At 42.9% G+C, this 22,068-nt stretch overlaps 1 protein-coding gene across 1 annotated transcript; it reads left to right on the top strand.

Annotated features, from left to right (window-relative positions):
- Positions 1-5,523: 5,523 nt before the first annotated feature.
- GPR15 (G protein-coupled receptor 15) lies at positions 5,524-6,639 on the top strand (the record flags this gene model as incomplete). The annotated part of the gene is made up of 1 exon (XM_080613852.1): positions 5,524-6,639. The coding sequence occupies one exon, from the start codon at positions 5,524-5,526 to the stop codon at positions 6,637-6,639; it is 1,116 nt and encodes a 371-aa protein (XP_080469978.1).
- Positions 6,640-22,068: the final 15,429 nt, after the last annotated feature.

Genomic DNA, 22,068 nt, shown 5'->3' with positions numbered 1-22,068 from the left:
AATTTGGTTAATAGTGGGTATGGATTAGCTACTACTGGATGAATATCCTCCATAATTTTGTTGATTGCCCTTAAATCCTGAACTAACCTATAACTCTTTCCATCTGGTTTCTTTACTGGTAAAATAGGGGTGTTATATGCTGATTCACATTCAATTAGCAATCCATATTTTAAAAATTTACCAATTATTTCTTTGATTCCTTTCTGATCCTCTAATTTTAAGGGATATTGTTTTATCCAAACTGGGTGGGCCCCTCTTTTTATTTCTACTTTAACAGATAAATAATTTTTAGCCTTACCTGGAACTTCACATACCCATACTCCTGGACATACCTGATTAAAGACTTCTTCTATTTCAGGGAGGTCCTTCTTTCTGCTTTTCTGCTGAATTAAAGACAAACTCAGGACTTCAATTAACTGTTTGTCTTTTACTTTTAATTCCATTTCTCCTTCCTTAAATGTTATGGTTGCTTCCAAATGTTCTAGTAGACCTCGCCCTAGTAAAGATTTTGGAGAATTCGGCATTTATAAACATTTATACATTCCTATTTGTTTTCCCAATTTGTTCTCAAATTGGGAAAAGTTGTTTTCTCAATTGTACAGGTCTCAGAAAGAATGCTTTTTCTTGGCGGCCAATAGCTCCCACAACTGTAACAAATTCTTTTCCCAGTGGAATCAAATTAACACTGGATAGGTTGCTCCTGTATCCACTAAAAATTCCACCTCCTTTTCTCTGGTCCCTAGCTTTAATTTAATCAGTGGATCTGCTAGGGTAGATTCCCCAGGTCCCTGTCAGCCTAGCTCCAATTCAGTCACCAGAGCTGTCTGGAGATTCTTTAGGTTAGGGCAATATTGCTTCCAATATCCAATTTTCCTTCAGTACGCACGCTGATCCAGTCCCACAGACAAAGTATTTACTTTATCTTTGTCTGACATTCCTCCTCTACCTCTGCCTCATCCTCTTATACTAGTCCGTTTACCAGTTCCTACTTGCCCCAAAGCTGCCACTGTAGCTGTGGCTATGGTATGAGTCAGCTTTTTCTTCTCTACCTGTTCTCGATTTCTATACACTCTCCACACTTCCTCTATCAACTTTTCTATATCATGATTATCTGGCTCTTTAAACTTCTGAAGCTTTTTCCTAATATCTTCTGATGATTGTCCTAAAAACAGATTGGCTATCTGTTACTTCCTTTCCTCTGAGGAGGGATCTAACATAGTAGACTTTCACAATCACTTCCCTCAACCTGTCCAAAAACTCAGTTGGTGTTTTGGTTTGCCCTTGTTTTACAACAAACAGGGCTGACCAATTTACTGGTTTTGGAATTGCATTTTCCAATCCAAATTTTATCCATTTTGATACCTTTTCAAAGCAGCATAATCCTTGGGCAGATTGTAATCCCAATCTGGTGTTGCAGTGGGGATATGATCTTTCATTTTACCTGCTAATGCTCCTGAAGTAACCTGACCACGTATATGAGTGAAGGTGGCTTTTAATACCAACTGTTTTTCCATTTCAGTTAATGCATCCAGCATTACATCTATGTCCCCTCAGTCAGGATCTTGGCTTTTAACAATCAACTCAAACCTTTTTGCCACTCCTATGGGATCATCCCAATACTCTTTCACAGCTAACTTCCAAGCATCCGAATCTCCCATTGAAAAGTTCACTTTTATTCTTGTCCGACCCTCCAGTCCCATTGCCTGTCTTAAAGGTGCCTGAGTTACTGGCCCTGTTTTGCTACGAATGTGTCTGGCAACTGGAGTAACATTTTCAGGTCCTTCTGTTCTGTCATCAGCAACTGCAACCCCTTCCTCCTCATCAATATCAGAGGGATTCGGGCCAGGGCATGCTCTTCTAGGAAGTACTGGTAATACTTTGTCACGGAATGAACTCAGTCGGAGATCAATGTGATCAGACAAAGCCATTTATTATAGCTCTTATATAACTCTTTACTATTTCTTAAAGTTGTTTGCACTAACTTGGCCCATTGTGATTGGATACATGTCTTTGAGGCCCTTAACAACTCACATATAATTGGTTAAGCACAGGTGTGAGAACCTGACCTTCAAAGTTTTCCAACAGTCCTCAATTTAGCAACTCAGTGAATTCCAGCTCCTTCTTATCTTGCTGGGATTCTCACTTCCAGGGCCTCTCTCCCATCCTCCTTCACCTTTTGTTGTTCCTTGGTTCATGTCGAACTCCACGTAGGTACTTGCTGATCTGGGTACATGGCCGTTCTTTGCCAGAAAGTCATGCACATCACATAATCCTCCACCCTATCTACCTGTTTACTCCTTTTTCTTAACTTTAAACATCTTTCTCCAATATCACAGGCTGAACAACATCTCTCCAATTTAGATCCCTGTTTTTCCCTGTCCTTTTCCAAAACTAAAATTAAGGGATCCGGCAGAGCTACATTAATCCCGCATTCCCTCTGCCACTCAGGGTGGTTTCTTAATGTGACAAACATATCTGCATACACTACTTCATCCCATGTCTCCGGGTTCCAGTTGGGATCAGATACAAGGGCACAGACTCGTGGCCCCACTGCCTTTGTGCCTTTCTTATTGCTCCGTTTGTTTTTTTCTTCCCCTGCATCTCTCACCCTGCTCTGCAGTGGCTACAAATGTCTGCCTCTGCAACAGCACTTCTGCTTTAACCCTTTCTAGCTCAGAATGTAAATCTGCCACTTGTTGCTCCAACTCTGTGTTCTTACCTACCATGCCTTTGTAGGCAATAGCGAACAGCCTCCCATGTGTCCGGCGTGGCTCAGTTGCTCCTTCGAGCGGGTATGGGGGTTTGTACAAACTCACCCCAATACTTTAACACTCCCATGGGGTCCTTGGCTCCCCATGGTTCAGGTTCTACATTAGTGCAAGTTTCTATTTTATCCCACAACGTGCTTCAAGGTTCCTGTGACCACCCCGGTTGCTCCACAGGAGGAGCCACAGCCTGAGGCACTTTCTTGTGAAACATAATGATAGTATCTTACACAAAAACTTCAACCCGAGCCTGACAACAAAAATACACAGAACAGTGTCCCTTCGTGCAGCTGCATGCCCCACTGACCAAGCCCTGCCCTCAATACACACATACAAGGGATCTCTCAAGCACACTCTACACTACAATACTTAGAACATAAATAAAATCCAAACAGACAAACAACTATTAATGATGCAATCACAACATACAGTACAGCATTAACCAAATCATATCGTCAATACCAAAATCAGTACCATGATAATCTGCAAAATTAGGTCAAATACCATCAAGTTACAAACAGAGTTCCAAACAAATCCGAATATATACCAATCAGGCGCTAGCAGTCAGGTATATGCCTTGCCTACGAGATTTCTATATCTCAATTTACAGAAGGCTCCAAACAAAAGGTTAGCCCATCAAAATCCAAACTTCAAACAAACTCCCGTGCAGGAGGTCTCCTACGACTTACAGAAAGTTAACCAAAACAAAATCATACTTACAAAAGAATACCTTCTTAAAGATAGTCCTTGTCTGCTCCCTCAGAGATCCGAATGAGTCAAGGGGTCTCTCTGGGAAAAATTCCTGAGGGCCCTAGGGAGCCCTGTCCTCAGCGGGTCCTGCAGCCGAGCAGAGAGGGTCCCATCTAGGGCACCAAACTGATTTGAAGAACTTGTCAAGAACTCACCAACAAAGTTTAAGTTGTCAAGCAGGTATTCTTTATTGAAGTGCTGGGAGACATGGGGGTAGCTCCTCTTAACATGCCTTGTCCCAGCATCAATCAGGCTGTGATTATATTGTTTCTTAATATACATATTAATTATATTTCCAGTAAATGACATACATATTCATAACATTTCCCAGAACTACTTCATGTAGATTTACACATGTATATTTTCACATGCGCACAACAACGTGGTAGTGGTCTTTTGGACCCCTGGTGGTCATTTCTTCATCATCTTCATCTTCATCACTTTGGCTGAACTTCAGGTTTGGAAAGTCCCGTTTTCAAGCTGTCCACTGCTAGTCCAGTTCTAACTTGTCATTGCGAAACATTTATCCAAAATGTTTCCTCCTTGCTATTATTATTCGCCATCAAGGTCAATGTTGCTTAGCTACAAAGCAGAACTATATTTACTTCTGTACAAAAGAGTATATTTCATTTTGTACTTCCCTGTTTCAGCAGAGTGAATCTGCGCACATCCAGAGTAAACTGGAGAGGCTAATTTACTCTCCATGCAATCTGGAGTTGCTGTTTGCCTGTGCAGAGACACACAGACGTGTTCTACCTGCCCAGGGCTCAAGCATGCTGCGTAAGCAATCTGCTCAAAGCTTTGAGAATCCTTAAGATATGCGTGGTCTGTGAACATGCAGGTGGGAGGGGGAGGAAGGAGAAAATTAATTTATCTGCAGAAGAGAGGAAGGATGATGAAGACTGGTAGTAGAAGTTTCACATTGGTATGCATTGACAAAACTGTAATGAATTCAGTAGTTCAGAAAGTGAGACTTTTCATTTGATTTATGGATCACTGAAAGGGCTGTTTGTAAGGTAAGCCACAGCTGGAGCAATATTGATATTGCAAATGAAAGATGAAGGAAATCAGAGCTCTTTAAGAGAAGCAAGCACTATACGTAACAACAGCTCAAGAGCCATGTGAGCTGCACAATCGGAGGAGAAGGTACAGAAACTGCTCTGGAGACCAGGACTGTGGATGATAAGGAAATGGCAGAGGTAGCAAGTCACGTTTCAAATTGCAGAGTATATAACACACAGGAAATCTGTCCTCTACGTTTCTAATCCATTCATAAAGCTAGGCATGGGGTGCACAGGGCTGGGGGAACTGGAGAGGCTGCAGGGCAGGCAGGGGGTGCTGGCAGAGCAGTGGAGAGCTGTGGTCTGATACAGAACAATTCACTACAGGACAGAATGGGTAGGGTAGTTTTAAATGTTTTCCCTGAAATATTTTCATATGAGAGAATTACTCTCAACAGGAAACAACAATCATAAACAGAGAAAGAAAGTATAAAACCCTCGAAGCCTCAGAAAAGTTGAATTTTTTCCAAAAAGCAATTTACACAAAATGTTTTGAGAAACAATAAAGAATGTGGCACCTGAATTCTCTGTCTTCTTCTGAGCTGGTTCAGTCTCAAACCTTTGCAAAGTAGCAATATCCTGTCCTAAAAAATCAAAAGTTCAGAATCTTGAAAACTATCTTACCTCCCCCACCATAATAAAAGCAAACCCCAAACCTGGTTTGCTTATACAGGCAAAGGCAACATGAAGATATGATCAGTAAACCTAAACCTGATTTAAAAAAAAGAAGCAAGTGTTTATTCTGAAGACAGGGTTTTGACTAATCAGAGACTATCATCACTCATCCGCTGCCTAAGTGATTACGTAAAAGTATATAAATTACCCCCCTAAAACCACTTTTCTCCTCCCCTCTTTCTGCACTCCTCCCCCCTCACTCACTATCATGTTTTTAAGGAAGACCTTGAGGGCGAGGGTAGGGGAAGCTCAGAGCCTTCCTCAGAGCGGGGATGGGGACAGCTTGGCCAGAAATGGAACTCACCCAGTTTTCACCCGTGACTACAGTCACTTTCAACTACAACTACTACTACTACTACTACGATGACAACTGCCCATATCAGAACCTACAACATATGTCTACGTTTCTCCCTATTCTGTACACTGCTCTGTTCCTGGTGGGCATTGTCGGCAACTCCATCCTGATAGCAGCCTTGGTCTTCAAGCGACGGGTCCAGAGACTGATTGACATCTTTATCATCAACCTCGCTGCATCTGACTTCATCTTCCTCATTACACTTCCGCTCTGGGTGGACAAAGAGGCATCGGACGGGAGCTGGAGGGTAGGAGCTTTCCTCTGTAAAACTAGTTCCTATGTCATCTCAGTCAACATGTACTGCAGCACCCTCCTCCTCACTTGTATGAGTGCTGACCGGTACCTCGCTATCATGCATCCCTCTATCGCTAGACGGTTCAGAACAAGATCCTATTGCAGTGGACTCTGCATCTGTGTCTGGCTATTATCCTGCTGCTTAGGAATGCCAACCCTTTTGTCCAGAGAACTGAAGAAGCACTATGGACAGACTTACTGCACAGACAAAGCCGTGACAGAAGCCAAGCAGATTATGTCACTGATGCTTTTAATCCTGGCCTTCTTCTTCCCACTGTTGAGTATCTTAACCTTTTACTGCTCCATCACCAAAAGACTCTGTGTGCATTATCAGAGAACTGGGAAACATGATAAGAAACTGAGAAAATCCATCAAGATTGTCTCCATTGTAGTAGCAGCTTTTGTTATCTCCTGGGTTCCCTTCAATCTTTTCAAGCTTATGGCCATCCTTTTGGGACTCATGAAGCAGCCTGATTGTTTTCCTGACATGGTTGCCCAGCTGGGTATGAAGGTGAGCAGCCCTTTTGCTTTTGCCAATAGCTGTGCCAACCCTTTCATTTACTATTGCTTTGACAACTACATCCGCAGAGCCATGCTTCGGTGCCTGTGCCCATGGGTGAAAAGCAGCAGCAGCAGCAGCAACTTGGATACTCTGGACACTCGCCTGAGCCACTCCTTATCCAATTTTATTGCCGGGGAGAATGCCGCTAGAAAGAGGAAGCGCTCTGTGTCCCTCTGACAGGGAGCTGGGACTGCAGAGGAAGGAACTTCTCTCTCCAAAGACAGCAGTCAAAGAATAAAGTGAAAGAAGCTGAAAACAAAAGGACAGATTAACGACAAAGGTGCAAATGTAATGCAGCCGGCACTTCAGGTGGGAGGAACTGCTTCCCTCTAAATGCAGATTGATGGAATAGGAAACGTTAACTACAGATTTAGGTTCACAGTGATCGCTGTGTCACTGAACGGTGCAAAGCTGAAACCATCGTGCCAAGAAATATCCACAAATGCTTATACCAGAACCCCAGCACAAGTGCTACAAACTAAGAAGAATCATGTGATTCAGATAAAGCTGCTGTGAGGCAAGCTTTGAACTTTTTTTTACATATATATATATATATATATATAGGGTTTTATTCTGTGCGGAGCAAGAAAAACAACACAAGTGTTTCTTCTCTCTGTTTCCTAGCTCACCAACAAACATGTCACAGTGGCCTCAAACCAGCCTGATAAATTCTGGGGGTTTGGAGGTTTTCTGAATTTAGAAATCTAATGTTTCAATGGATTTCTGTGTTACCAGCTCTTGCAGCTTGAGTCCTGTGCATTTTTCTTTAAGTCTCAGCTTCTTACTATGGCATTAAATCTTCAGCCTGATTTCTGATTTCAGAAAAAAGCTAACTTGAAGGCAGAGAAACTAGAAAAGATGCAAAAGCAATACTTCATTTAACCTTTCTCTTAAAAGCAAAAAACCCAACAACAACAAAAAACACTCATGGGTTTTGAGACTTTTTTGAGGTTCTCAAACAATTTCTGACTGCTTGGGTTGTTCATACAGTGGTGCAAGAGACCTGCAGATCTGCTAAAAGGTTTTAATCGGAAGACAGCTACACCAGTCAACATAACTCATAAGAAACAGAGAGCAATGGGCAAAGCCTGAAGAACCGGCTACTGTCTGGACAGCAGGGAAAAGAAAAGATGAACTGAACAATGGAAGAGGTATCTCTCTGATGTACCTGCAGCACGAGTGCATTCGGTACAGCTTTTCTTTTCACACCTCTGTATTTTCTAAACATCTGTAAACGGGGACGACTATTTTGGGTGTTACAAATAAATCCTGGTATTTGCATTTTTTCTTGAGCTTTGCATTCGTGTTTAATGTAGGCAGAGAAATGAAAACAGATCTCACCCAGCAGCAGTGCAAACCTGGAAACCAAGGCATGGACGTTCTGCCCAGCTCCCCAGCCAGTTCCCTGCTGTGCCCACAGGCTCACACAGCAAACCCTCATTGGAGCTGTAGAGAGCTGGCACTGCAGGGTCAGCCGAGGCAAAAGTGTCTTTCAGCAATTCCAGGTGCCGTTGTGTGCTCTCTGGCACACAGTAAGATACTGGGATATGTGCCTGGGCTTATGGGGGGCATCACAGAGACACAGGAACTTTTTTGCTCTCCCCTCCCTTCACCGCATGCATATTTTTCTCTCCCTTCTTCTAAAAGATTTTGGTTGCCTTCCTCCACGTGACAGACTTTTCTCCCCACACCTAACGACCAAACCGCTTCAGGCTTACAAATGCATGAAGAGCATCAACTGTGTTTTCAGACCTTCCAGTGTTTGAAAATAAGAACAGTGTCAGTTCAAATTTTAATCCTGTTTGCAGTGTCCCTCAAAAACTACTGTCTCAGTAGCCTCTTCTCAATCTCTTATCCTCCCTTCACCTTTACTAGTACATGAAACTTATTTTAATTACGAAAAAAGCCTAAGACTTGCATTTCAACTAACTTATGATTTTTATTACAGAAAAAAATCACATCTTAGTAAGTCAGATCTCACTCATCATTTCCTTAATCCCCACTCAAAGCAGAACTGTATCTTTGGTATATAATCAGTCTACAAAACTTAAAATAAATTCAAGTTAGGGCTGTCATTTCCTTTTTTTGGCTTTGTGTTTTTTGTTTTTTTGTTTTTGTTTTTTTTGTGTGGGTTTCTTGGGTTTGTTTGGTTTTTTTACTTCATTAATTAATACTTCAATAATTTAATACCTCAAAATACCAGATCAAATTGGAACAATGACTAAGGAACATCTACCAAGGTCTCCTTCCATTGCCTAAAGCTGTAATATGGGCAACTGGGGAAAAAAACCCCAAACTGATCAAATATTGCCAGGTTTGAAGAGAATTATATATAAATTCCACAGCAAATGCTCCCCATGAGCGAGAAAAAATACAGAAGAGGCAACTAACTCAACAAAGCAAACCTCTCTGGATGCTTTTAGGCACTCATCCAAAAAGACCGCACCCTATGAAGGTGCTTATTTCACTCTTGTAAACTGCAAGACATCTATTTGACATTCTCATAACAGTGTAAACATTATTTTACGTTATTTCTTCCAAAGAAAAGGCAGCCTATGCTTGAACAAACTTACTACTGGAATTTTCACTATTCCATATTAATATTCATTATTTGTTTGTTAGCACTCACACAGCCTAGAATGATACCAAACTTATGGTTACTTTAAGTATCTAATGTGGTGGACTTGTGTAATGTAACAGGATGCCTATTTTATCTGTGTTAAAAGAACTTAATGACTGTAAAGTGGCTTGCTACGTGAAATGGAAATGCTGCAATTCTGGTACGACACCTGCAAAAGATCTTGTTTAGTAATTTGGTCTGTTTATTTTTTCCTCCACTTTTATTATTTTAAAATAAGTCCAATATGGTTGCAGTTAAGGAATACGGTTTGGATTTTTGTAATCTATCATCTCCTTTCATTGTCATGAAAAGGTAGCAAAGCATTACTAGGAAATCTGTCAGCAGATCTGGATGGAGAACATTCATCTGCCCTTCCCACAAACCTTTTCATGATTTTGGAGATGCTTTTGTATGCCTTGAATGAAATCAAGACTTTTTGAGGTTTTATATGAAAACAACTACAACACCAGCACCACCCTCAACAATCTAGAGATTAGTGCATCTTCCTGAGATGTGCACAATCAAAGTTGGAGTGCCTCTGCTTCTTGCTATAAATCAGGATCTGCTTATAAGCATCTCTTGGGTCTCCATTTTGCTTCAATGAATCAACATTTTTCAGAAAGAAAGTATTTAATCTCAATACAGAGAAAAATTGTACCCAGATCTAAAGCTTACTTAAATAGACAAAGAATTTTTGTAACCTTCATTTCAGCACCAGATGTGCTAAAACTTCTAATTTTGGTACTTCGAGGTGCAGATGACCGAGGAAAATGTCTCACAGGGAATAGTTTCAGATCCAAAATGAGCAGGGCTACCTTACTGCCCTCCAACAAGTAAGACAAGTGTTGTAGTCACTGCACTGGACTGACACTTAACAAGTACTGCAGTAAAAGGCTGGCTCTTGGAAGCTAAGAGAACTTGCACTGACTAAGGTGCATCAAGACGTCACCTGCAGCTTCTTGTTCTGGCTCTGTTAGATGGGTGGGATGTAAAGCCCCTCACAGGGTGTCTGTGCCTCAGGTTTGGAATAGGCTGAATTACAGTAAGAACATTTCCTGACTTTGCAAAGATGCTGCAATGATACATGTGTTGACTGCTGCACAGGCACAGTAAGGTCCTTGACAAAAGAAGGGTTTTTTTCAGGTGCTTGTAAGGTGCTGCTGAACAGCACAAAGAGATGTCAACTCAGGGGTGGGAATACTTCTAGCAGTTACACACCTCTGGAATACTAAATTGTTATCTACCCCTGTATGATCACTTATATTCATAAGGTTAAGAGGGACTTGTGAGTAGATTTACAAGCTGCGAGCACAAATCATTATATATCCCAAACTTTCTAACTGAAGCAGTTGGACTCGATGATCTTAAAGGCCTTTTCCAACCTAAACAATTGTATGATTCTTCTCTTGTTTAGAAGCCTTCACACAGTTAAGGAGCACGTTTCATGGTAAGCTAAGACCAGGGAGCAGTGATCACAAATGGCCTAAAGACCATCCTCAATGGGAAATCCATCCACTCAGGCTATTTCCCAAATATGCCAGTGTTCTGCATGTCACCAGAGAAAGAGAGATCAGTTCATTAGAGAGCAATTAGTGCACTCTAGGTTTCAATAACAACCCAAGCACCTGCTCAGTTTGCAGATTCAGGTGCTCACACTTGCTGCAAGTAACAGGGAGTTTTGGATTATCCCACTCTCAGTAAAAGCCAGAGTGAGTCTGGTTCCAAAGATTTAGGCAGCTAAGACTGGAGTTTATAATAAAGTAAAAGAATGCAAAATATGAGAGATGAGAAAGCAAGTGGATTGGAAACCAACCGCCTTCAAGAAGAAAGGCAGCCTTCCACATGTGACTCAGTAAAAAAGCATTGCCAAAAGGGTAGGCTGCTTGGGTTGACACTTATTTTTAGATATAAATGAAAATGTAGACATTATTTTCCCAGCTAACCTCTGCTACCTTTTGTAACAGATTGCAGCAGCTTTGAAAATAGAAGCCACACGTTACGGTTTGACAGCATACAACATTATCAGTATTGAGCATCTAAACAATGCATTGTGACCAAAACATGTATTTTCAAACTTCAAAACAGTTTCCTTATTAGTAAGAGAGCACATTCTTAGTCAGAAGTTCCCACTAAATCTAGTTAGTGAACATTCTTCCTCTACTGTTTATTTTTCACGTTTTCTAGAGCACATGGGATTTTACCAGAGGGATCTCAACAACAGATCTCAGAAGAGACCCATGTTTCTCTTTAAATTTGGACTGCATTTAGCTGCTAGAGAAGGGGACAGGGGAAGTAAGGTAAGAATCTGCGATCAAAGAAAATGCTCCCCACAAAATGATTATTAAATTCAGAGGCTTTCATTTGTAAATGCCTATTTTCAGATCCTTTGCAAAGAAAAGATTCCAAAAAAGGGCTGAGTGCTCGCTTTCTGAACAGCAGATTCTTCAAAAATAAATGATCCATCCAAAAGTCCCTAGTCTATTCTGGGAAAAAACGCCATCTCTGTCTTTTACTGTGAAAGGCAGACCCAGAACCTGAGGACCCTCTCTCTTTCTAAACTGATAAAACTAGTTAATATGAATATAAAAGAACAGCAGTTCCTCAAAGGATGCCCTTCCTTTTACCCTCAATTTGAGGCAAAGAAAACCAGATTGTGAAACTGTGTGGCACTCTGCTCAGAGAATGAAACTTGGTCAGTGGCTTTTTAATCAATCCAGCTTTTCAGTCTTGCTTTAAAACTGGCACGCAAAACGACCAGAAAGTCAGACTTAAAATGCAAAGAGCATTTTTTCCACTGAGGGACACCATGTATAAATAAATACCCAGCACATATCTGCCCTATATACTACCATGCTTGACTTGGCCACTCACATAACTTCCCTCTATGCACTGCCTAAGCACCTGCATGACCACAACACCCCATTTCCCCTGTCACCTGGTCCTCACCCTCCCTCCTCTGGGAACCACAGAAACATTTACCCACACCTCAAATGCAGGAAAACATTCAAACCATTACGAAAAGACTTAAAAAAATAAAAGAGAGCAAAAGAGAGAGGTGCATATTTGGTTTTGTATAGCTTTGAACCTGTGGGTACAATCACGCCACTTAAGGAAATGTTGCAGCTAAGAGTAGAAGTTTGACAGCTTTCAAGAAAGACGTATAGGTATATAAATATCCACTCTCCTCATAACTAACCATTATGGATGGAAGGATACTAAGAAGAAAAGATTCTGCACTGAAAAGTGCAATGGCAAGTCCATGATCTCCCAGCTGTAGATAAGGTGCCAGATGTTCTGACTTCTAGTCAAAGTTGCGGTACTTCAGACCATTCAGGAACACTCAAGTAATTGCAAAACCCTTGTGGGTATCTCACCAGGAGAGAGAAAAAGGCTCAGGCAACAGCAGAACAAAGAGCAAACGGCAGATATGAAACATGCTAAAACAAAGTACCCATGAAAAACTAAGCTGGTGAGAACATTACAAAGCAGAGCTGCCACACAGGAAAAATAAAAAGACAAGACTAGATCTAGCTAGAGAAAGGGAGAGAATAAACAAGCCTTATAATCCAATAGCTTCTAGGGCTAGTGTTTTGGCAGCATGAATCAATGGTGTTGTGGCATGCTCACATTTACATAGCCACTTTAGAGGCTGCAGTCATCCTGAGGCTATTAAAATGTCTGATTCATGAAATGAGATGTAACCCTCCTAGTATTCTAATTTTTAAGAACTTGTGCAACTAGACTCATGATGCTTATAGGTCCTACCTCCACTGTCACCCAAATAAATACCAATTAAAGTCAGTGGGGAAATTGCTGGTATTGTTGAAATCAGCTAGAGTTTTATACAACTAATTTCACGAGAGTTGGGTCTGGATGAATCACAGAATGGTTTGGGTTGGAAGGGACCTTAAAGATCATTCAGTTCCAAACGCCCCTGCAATGGGCAGGGACACCTTCCACTACACCAGGTTGCACAAAGCCCCAGAAGACAAAAAGCCTAACTAACCCAAAGACGACCTAGCCAGTAGTGAATCCAACTGGATTAGTGTGCCCTCTATCAGAGTTCATGATAATGATTCAGATCCAAAAGGTCTGAAGACCCACAAAACTCCTATGATTATATGGCCTCACTGATCCACATTTAGAAGAGCCACCTGAATAGATGCTCCCAGCTGTGCTGCTGGACTAAGTTTTCTGATAGTACTAGCTGCACCTCCCTTAAATTGCCTTTAAGCAACTTGGACAAAGTAGGGCAAGATCATGCCAATCTAGGCACCCGTGTTTTCTCCTCAGGCATGCATACTCTTCTCATGTGATTGTAAGAAGGTGAGCCAGTACTGTCAGGGAGCAGTGCTAGACACAGGGACCTCCCCTAGGCAAGCACTGCAGTTTGTGCGTGGTTTAGACTTCATTTATAGCAGAGCACGAACTGGTAACTGCAACATTGGAAGCTCTGAACCTCCTCATCCAAATGCATTGATCCCAGGCAGGGGCAGCAAAGATACAGTGATGGGAATATCAACAAGCCTCAGGGAATGGGGACTGTTTGGCTTGCAAGCTGACACTGAAATGCATGCTGCCATTTCTTCATTCTAGACAAACCTGTGAACTAGTCAAATAAAAGTAGCTCAGGTAAACTAACCCATGCGGCTAACACAGCTTTGGCTGCACTGTAGACCAGTGCATCACACAGTGAAAAAACAGTGGTTTGAGGGTTTGAAGGCTGAGTCCCCTCTCCGTTCTACACAGCAAAGCTAGTGCCTTCCTCCAGCACCCAGCAGCTGGACACAAAGCATCTCTGGGGAATGTCCCCTAAAGATCAGGCGAAACCAAGCCTGTCACCCTCAAGCATGGGGTTCAGGATGAAACAAGATTTTTGCCATGGAAAGCGACCCAGCTAGGAAAGTGCTGGAAGGAGCACTCCCTCTAGGGAGGTGAGCTTTCCACTCTGCCTGCCGGAAGGCTGTCCTTCCACAGCAGTATTTCCATCCCTATACACCCAGCCTTCCCATAGCCACCAGTCTGGCTCTCACCAGACCTCTGGCACAGCCAAACAGGCAGCAGGGCTACAATTACTGTGCTGCTCTACCTCTGGATGCCTCCCAGACAATGCCCATTTCTGCCATACCTAAGAGTCAGAGGTGGACAGTGAGGTTAAGTGGCTCAAAAAAGCTCCGTATTTGCCTCAAGACCAGATAGGAGAGCATGTGCCCTAAATCAAGTCTTGTGAAAAGGTCCAGAGGAAGTGAAAAAAGAAGATTAGAATAAAAACAGGTTTTCCAAAACGCTGCACATAATGAACAAGATACTCATTATAGTTAGCCTTATAAACTAAAACAACAAAAACCAGTTCTCAATTGATCTTACGCTGAATTCAGCCTTTGCATGGAAGTGTCCACCCTTTTAGCAGACAGAAAAACAAACCAAGGGCTCCTGCCACAACAGTGAGCATGAATTCATGAATCTGCAAAACACACATAGAATGAAGGTGATAAACTGTGGTGTCAAAACACAAAGGCTGAGATGTCTGCTAACTGCAGTAGAATACTACTGGGTCTTAACATACAGTGTCTCATGTTCACAGAAAGGACAAATAGTGACATGCAACCTTCTTCCTTTTTATTTTAAAAAAGCAAACTTGCATTCTGACTCATGCTTTAACATGAGCGGCATTATCAGTGCAGCACAGCTGTAAAAGACTTCAGGCAATCATCTAGTTCACTAACTAAAAGCACATACATATAGATTATCCTTGACATGTATCTGTCAAAAACCAAAAGGGTAGGCCATCATTTATCCTCAGAATTCACAAAATCCACTGAAAATTATGAGACGCTATGCAAATATATTCAGAGGATCCTTTTAATTGTTTTTGGACTCTTAAGTTTAACCATACGCTTTCTTTGCAAACAGGAGGGGAAACAAACCTTTATTTACAAAGAAATTTGATGGGCTCTCAGAATATAACCACTTATGAGCATCACCAAATTGTTGGTTCACTCATGGAACGGACACACTCCAACAGTTTAGATGCTTCAAAAACTGGTTTTTTATTTATCCAGTTATTAAAGTCAGGTCTGTGATTTACTCCATCAAGGGAGTCAACCATAAGCCCTGGTATCCTGTGGGAGCAAGTGCTTGTGGACTACTGAAGAACTTTCTGCATTCATGCTCCATATTTTACGTGTTATGACATGATTAGTAATGTCTGCATTACCTTCCAGCCCTCTATGGTGGCTAGCTGCCAATGAGCTGCCCAAAAGACCTGTGACAGTGCCAGGTATTTCTGTCTTTTGTCTTTTGCCACAAGCAGTTTTCTCCAGGTTGGCAGATGACAACTGCCTGCAGTGTATTTCTAACACAGCACATGAACTGGCAAAAATCACTGACCTACGTTAAGACAATTTGATATAGAAATATTTCTTTTCCTCCCTCATTCAGCCACCCAGTGCACCCTCCATAATACTATCTGACAGAGCAAAAGGTGCTTACAACTGAAGTGGAAAAATTTTAAACATAACCACTAATAAGAAGTCCTCAAAAGAAGGACAGAGTCTGTATGTACAAAGGACGTTTTTACAAATACAGAAGTTAATCAGATGAATTACTGTCTTGGATGAAGCATTGCTTCTCAATACTAAAGTATTACATGTCATGTATATGTGTATTGATTTCATATAGTAGATCTTTATTTTTCTCAGGTTTTAAAGTACTATTTGGGGAAATGGACAAGTCCAAATAAAACCAACATTCTCTCCCTCCAGCAATATCTACCAGAGTTATTTTTACAAAATATGACTTCTATTGAGTCAAGCTTATTATTATAATACTAAAAGCGCCTTTTAAATCTACAACTACTGCAAGCTTTTACCTGCCAAAAAAGACTTGATGAGCTAAGTTGCTAAAATAACTGTGTAACTATGTAGCTCCAACAATTTTTGACACACAAAAAACCAGAAACATGAGACTTCCCTCTTTCATGCCAAGCAAAGCAGCTCAGAAGCATGAGAAACCTAAAATGCTCAAATTAGCTAACAGCTACAGGGGCAGTTTAACTGACCAAAGAGAGCATTAAACTACAGTTTAATGTTACAGCAGCCTGTAACTATAACAAGGTTTGGTTTGTGAGGGGTTTTTTCTTAAAAACCCCCAAACTTTGTGCCTTATGGACACAACTGAAGACAGGTTAGTCCTGCAGATCATTCAGCCACACCAGCTGTTTTACAGTTCTGTGCTCCCCAGGCAGCAAAGATGACCTGAGCACACCATTTCGAAGACCTCTCTGTGGGTACAGTTACCTGGGAGGGTCCACACTCCACTCCAAAGGGAGCCGTCCTCTACTGGCAGTAATTTCACCATCACACCCCAGAGAAAGGCAAGATACAAATGAGCCTTTGGACAGAAGAAAAAATGCTACAATTAGGGAAAAAATCAACTTGAAGTGGTTGTTCTAAGCAGTAACCTTAATCCGCTTGTTTTCTAACACTGAGTTACACATTTTCTCTTGCACCTGCAGCTTTTGCCTCTTAAGTGGACTCAGTGAATAAAGCACCCTCTAATCCAACATCTGAACCTGTTTGACAAGGACACTACTGTAAACCTAGAGACAGGAAGTTGTTTTGTACAGAAAATAAAAGATCTGTGCTCTTCACTGCCATATATCACAGCTGTACTTGTAAGTAATTATTCTGCTGTTAAGATCTTCAGTAATCAGTGCAACTCAGGGTTGATAGCAACTTCTCTTATAAACTGTTTCCAGATACAGCGCTGAGCAACTTATGCAACTCCCACGCAATATGGATGGTCCCAGTGCTGTGGCGCACATTCAAACGCCACATCTATGAAACTTGAAAACTTTAATGAAGCAGTTTTATCACAGCTCCTATCAAGACAGTTACCTTGCATTTGTGCTGCAATTTTCTAGGTTTTTGAATACCAAACCCAAAATGCTTCTTAAAGCCTTTTTTTCTTTTTTTTTTTTTTTGAGAAGTGACCTAGTTCCGTATCATCCCCAAGTCTAAGTGGTCTAAGTGTAAAGAGGAATTCTGTAATACGGCATCAGTTGGTTTGGCACAATATTACTCCTCCCAAAAACCAAGGGTCTGCAAGCACAGGATAGTTATTATATACCCAAGCTACAGGAACTCCTCCCTCACTGGTAAGCACAGAGGTAAGCGGCAAACATAAGCAAAAAATGTCTTTCTACCCGTTACCGAAACAACTTTCAAACCATCCCCACCCAACACCACCCCGCTGCAGCCCCTCAACCCCAACTCAACCCATGCCAAAACACCCTTCCTCTTTCACAGGCTCTATGCTGAGCCTTCCCTGATTTGGAGGGAGTGATTTGCCCGTCCCAGCCGCACCAAAAGGTGGATTTTATTGCTATAAAACTGCTCCTCCGTTCCCCCAAGCACCCTTACCCACCTCCCGCCTCCCCGAGTCGCCCCAAGTAGGGCTGGGGATCCTCTTGGCCTCCCCAGGCGCGCCCTGTGGTGCCCGGCCGAAGGGAGGCTCCCGGCCCGCTGCCAGACCCTACCTGCGCGCCAGGGCTGCTCCCGCCTGTGCCGCTGTCACGGCCCCGACAGGGGCAGGAGTGGCGCGGGAGCGGCGGCGGCGCGGCTGGGAGCGGGGCCGGGAGCGAGGAGGGGAGTGGTGATGGTGATGGTGATGGTGGTGGGGTAGGGGGGGAGGCCGACGGCATCGCGTGCGAAGCGGCCCGCGGCGCCGGTGTCGCTCTGAGTCAGTGCTCGCCGCGGCGGTGGAGGCCGCGGGCTGTGAGCGAAAGGGAGACAGACGCTGACTGATCTCTGCCGCCCGCCGGCGGGCCGCCTGGCACGCAAAGCTTGCTGCACCCACCCGCGCCTCTCCGGCACTGCGCTGACCCCCGGCCGGCCGCCTTCCATGCCCTAGCCCCGGCCACTCTCAACGGCCCCGCCTGAGACGCTTCTCCTGCTCCCGGCGGCTAGCTCCGTACCTGCTGGAGGGCTGATAGCGGCTTTGTTCCTTCTGCCACCGCCGGGCCTTCCCTGGAGCCACCTGCTTTTTGTGGGTGACAGTTTTCGTTTTTGGCACCACATACACACAGATAGCCCCTCACACACACTCGCTTTTGTGATTTTGGTGTTCACTTTTAAAATCCGAAGAAGCTTCTCGGCTAAAAGTATGTGGGAAGCTCAGGACCACCGGCAAGAAGGTAGTGTCAGCTCTGCACCTCGCTAGGCATCCACCATCTTTGGTCCTCTCCCTCACGGCAACGGCATCACCTCTTGGTCCCTGCTGTGCTGCCATCGCCAGAGGACAACAAAATACAGTACCTGTAGATGGAAATGTGTGTGTGGAGGGGAAATTACTGCATAGCTCTTCAAGTGTGACTACCAGCCATACATTTCAGACAGTATGCAGGAATAATAACCCCCCATGTCAGGGGGTTGGAACTGAATGATCTTAAGGTCCTTTCCAACCCAAACCATTCTATGGTTCCATGTTTCTGTGACTATTCCCAGTCACACAGAATCACAGAATGGTATAGGTTGGAAGGGACCTTAAAGCTCACCCAGTTCCAACCCCTGCCATGGGCAGGGACACCTTCCACTAGACCAGGTGGCTCAAGGCCCCATCCAGCCTGGCCTTAAGCACTGCCAGGGATGGGGCAGCCACAGCTTCCCTGAGCAACCTGTGCCAGTGCCTCACAGTCATTGTCATCTCTCCTTGGAAGGAGAAAACACATTGCATTGTGTTTTCTGCTATTGAAGGATTTGGGCTGCTTGTTGACAAGGACAGGCATCACTGCTCAGAGCAGCACAGAACCTGAGACCCTTGTTCTTCAGTATTAATTGATTTTTCTAGAGAGTTAAAGTAAGAGGTAAGGGGAACTTGAAGTGTACAAGCCAAACAGTTTTTGCCATCAACACTCTGAGCCGCTGAAAATGGTGCAACGTATTCACCATAATAAATACTTTTTTTGAGAAAGGGCATTATTGCAGAAGTCGGGAACACAATAAGATGTTATTCATCCATCTCAGAAACAAACCCCTGACATTTCTTAAGACTTCATTTCAATGAACTCGGTTGAACTGGTTACACCACAAGCTTTCCCAAAGCTGCTGAGTAAATGACGATTACTCACAATGAAAGCTTCTGTGACATGAATCTCACTGAAGTGAATGCTTCACTTACAAAGACTCTCCAAGAACTGAGAAGCACTCGGGCACAGACATCACTTGGGAAGTGATTTTCATCCCTATTTTACAAAGAAATTACAGTTTAAGCTGATTATTCCTACTGAAAAGTAGGAATAGATGTGAGATATTTTAACTTTGAGAGTAAAATGTATGCACCCCTCATTGTCTGTCCCATGAGTTTGCCCCAGGATCCATTTTGGGATAAAATGCTTTTTTTCTCCCCTAGCTGATCTCAGCCTGAATGCTGTCTCAGCTGCTAGTATCTGCCTTTAAGGAACTCAGCAAAGGGTGGTGCCAGTATCATCAGGGTCAGAAGTGGCAGTGGGAGGTTGTCTACTTTGCTCTCCCTAGGCTGCTGTACATTGTAGATTGCACAACAGATTAGCTATCTCGAAGGTTTTCTGCTTCCTTCTTTAAAAGCATAAAAATGCATAGATAGCTACACGATCAAGAGATTCCATACAGAGATCTATGGTCTGATTCAGTTTTGTGTATGCTAAATTAGTCAGATATAAAGCACCTCATCAGCATGTGCCTAGCTTGGATTTTTCTGGAGGTTACGTAGTAGAAGAACAGAGGATTATAATTAAGTGCATTTAACAAAATACCAAAACTGTATTATGTTTTAGCATGGAATTCATAGCAGGTACAGCTCTGTTCCAGCGGTGTAGTGATGTAGTACAGAAATGCTGCAGGGTTGCATCGATGAATTCACACATCAGGCTTGAAATACAACATGAGCCCCTTGTACTTTCCAGGGGTTTTTTCCTACCCTTTTTGGCAGTGCATGCAAATAGATTGAAAACATCGAAGAAACAATTTCCAGGACAAACTCTTGAGGGCACATTCAGGGTCTTTCATATGACTCATGACTTTTATTCTTTCAGAAAGTAATACTTTTGAAATGCCAAAACCCCAAGCTCTAGCCTGAGAAAACTTGGAATGTTGAATTCTTGCCTGGGTCAAGAGGGGATTTAAGCTGCTGATCTTCTCCTACAAGTGTTGTATTTTGGAAAAGAGAAGGACTGAGCAGACAGATGCAAAACAAGCAGGTAGGAAATCATTTCTGTAGCAGAAAGAGCTAAAGATCCTGTTTTTTTCATGTGGTAAATGCTTTTATCAGCTCAAACTGTGCTTTTCTAAGCCTTCTAAATACCTGTGCATTTACTTATTACATATATGCATGTACACATTAATGTGTGACCAAGGAAGTGCAGGCAATCTAAAAAAAACAGGCAGCAATAAAGAGCTCTGCAGAAGTGGTGAAGTGATCAGAGATGGAAGAGCTTGATGCTCTGCTCTGCGTGGCGGCACTGATTTTATTCTAATTGCTCATGTAGAGAGAGCTGGTCCTGTTTAGCCTGGAGAAAAGATGACTGAGAGGGGATCTTATCAGTGCCTACAAATATCTTAATGGTGGGTGTCACTTCCTCAGTTTACCTGTGAGTATGTTATGTGAGATAGTGTCAAAAGCCTTGCTGATGTCAAGGTAGACAGCATCCACTGCTCTCCCCTGCTTTATCCAGCCAGTCATTCCATCATAGAAGGCATTAGGTTGGCATAGATTGGTCAAGCATGATTTCCCCGTGGTGAATCCTTGTTGACTACTCCTGATAACCTTCTTTTCTTCTACATGCTTAGAGATGATATTCAGGATGAGCTGTTCTATCACCTTCCCAGGGATGGAGGTGAGGCTGACTAGCCTGTAGTTTCCTAAGTACTCCTTGCCCTTTTTGAAGACTAAAGTGACACTGGCTTTCCTCCAGTCCTCAAGTACCTTTCCTGTTCTCCATGACCTTTCAAAGGTAATGGAGAGTGGCTTAGCAATAACATCTACCAGCTCCGTCAGCAATCATGGGTGCATCCCATTAGGCCCCATGGATTTGTGGGTATCAGGTTTGCCTAAATGATCTCTAATTCAAACCTTGACCAAGGGAAAGTTTTCTTTTCTCCAGACTTTCTTGCCTCCAGGGTCTGGAATTCCTGAGGGCTGGCCTCGGCAGTAAAGACTGAAGCAAAGAAGGTGTTCACTAACTCTGCTTTCTCTGTATCCTTCATCAGCAGGGTACCAATATCACGCAGCAGCAGTCCCACATTCTCCCTAGCCTTTCTTTTGCTACCATTGTACTTGAAGAATCCCTTGTGAGGTTTAATTCCAAATGGACCTTAGCCTGTGTAGTTACATTCCTGCATTGTCTCACAACATTCTTGTATTCCTCCCAAGACTGATGGACAGTTCAGTCTACTGGCACTTGTTTTCCCAAAAGATCTGAAATCTACTTAATTCTTACCTAATTAAGGAGCACAATCAGTAGGACTTAAAATTCATGGTCTTTCCGATGTGAGGTTAAAAATGCCTGAACAGTCAGGGTTTGCTAGCTTTGTCTGCAACAACTTACTAATCACAGCTACATTCTCAGCAGAATGGGATGCCAAGATGAATGTGGTTTTATAACAGTCACTACAAACAGGAAACTTAAGGAAGTGTAACAACCAACATTTTTTTATTAGAGGGACAATGGCCAAGCCATTCAGGAGGAATTAATTCTCAGGATTTGGCTACAGAAGAGCAGTACAATCTCATTGCCATCCCTATGCCCAGCTGTGGGGTTGTTTTCAGAAGAGCTTTCAGCAGATGCCTTCCATCCTTTAGTCTTTGAAGCTGTTTCCTCTAGTGGCATTAAGAAGAGCATCGATTCTGTCTTGCTGGCTGATCTTGGTCCATAGTAGGGGCAGGAGGAAGGAGGAGACTGTAGGGTGTTACCAACTCCCATGGAGAAACAGTGACTTGTCTTCATCCGG

The sequence above is a fragment of the Psittacula echo genome, assembly GCF_963264785.1.
Source record: "Psittacula echo genome assembly, chromosome: 3".
Taxonomy (NCBI): domain Eukaryota; kingdom Metazoa; phylum Chordata; class Aves; order Psittaciformes; family Psittacidae; genus Psittacula; species Psittacula echo.
This window is presented reverse-complemented; position numbering and strand designations above follow the sequence as displayed.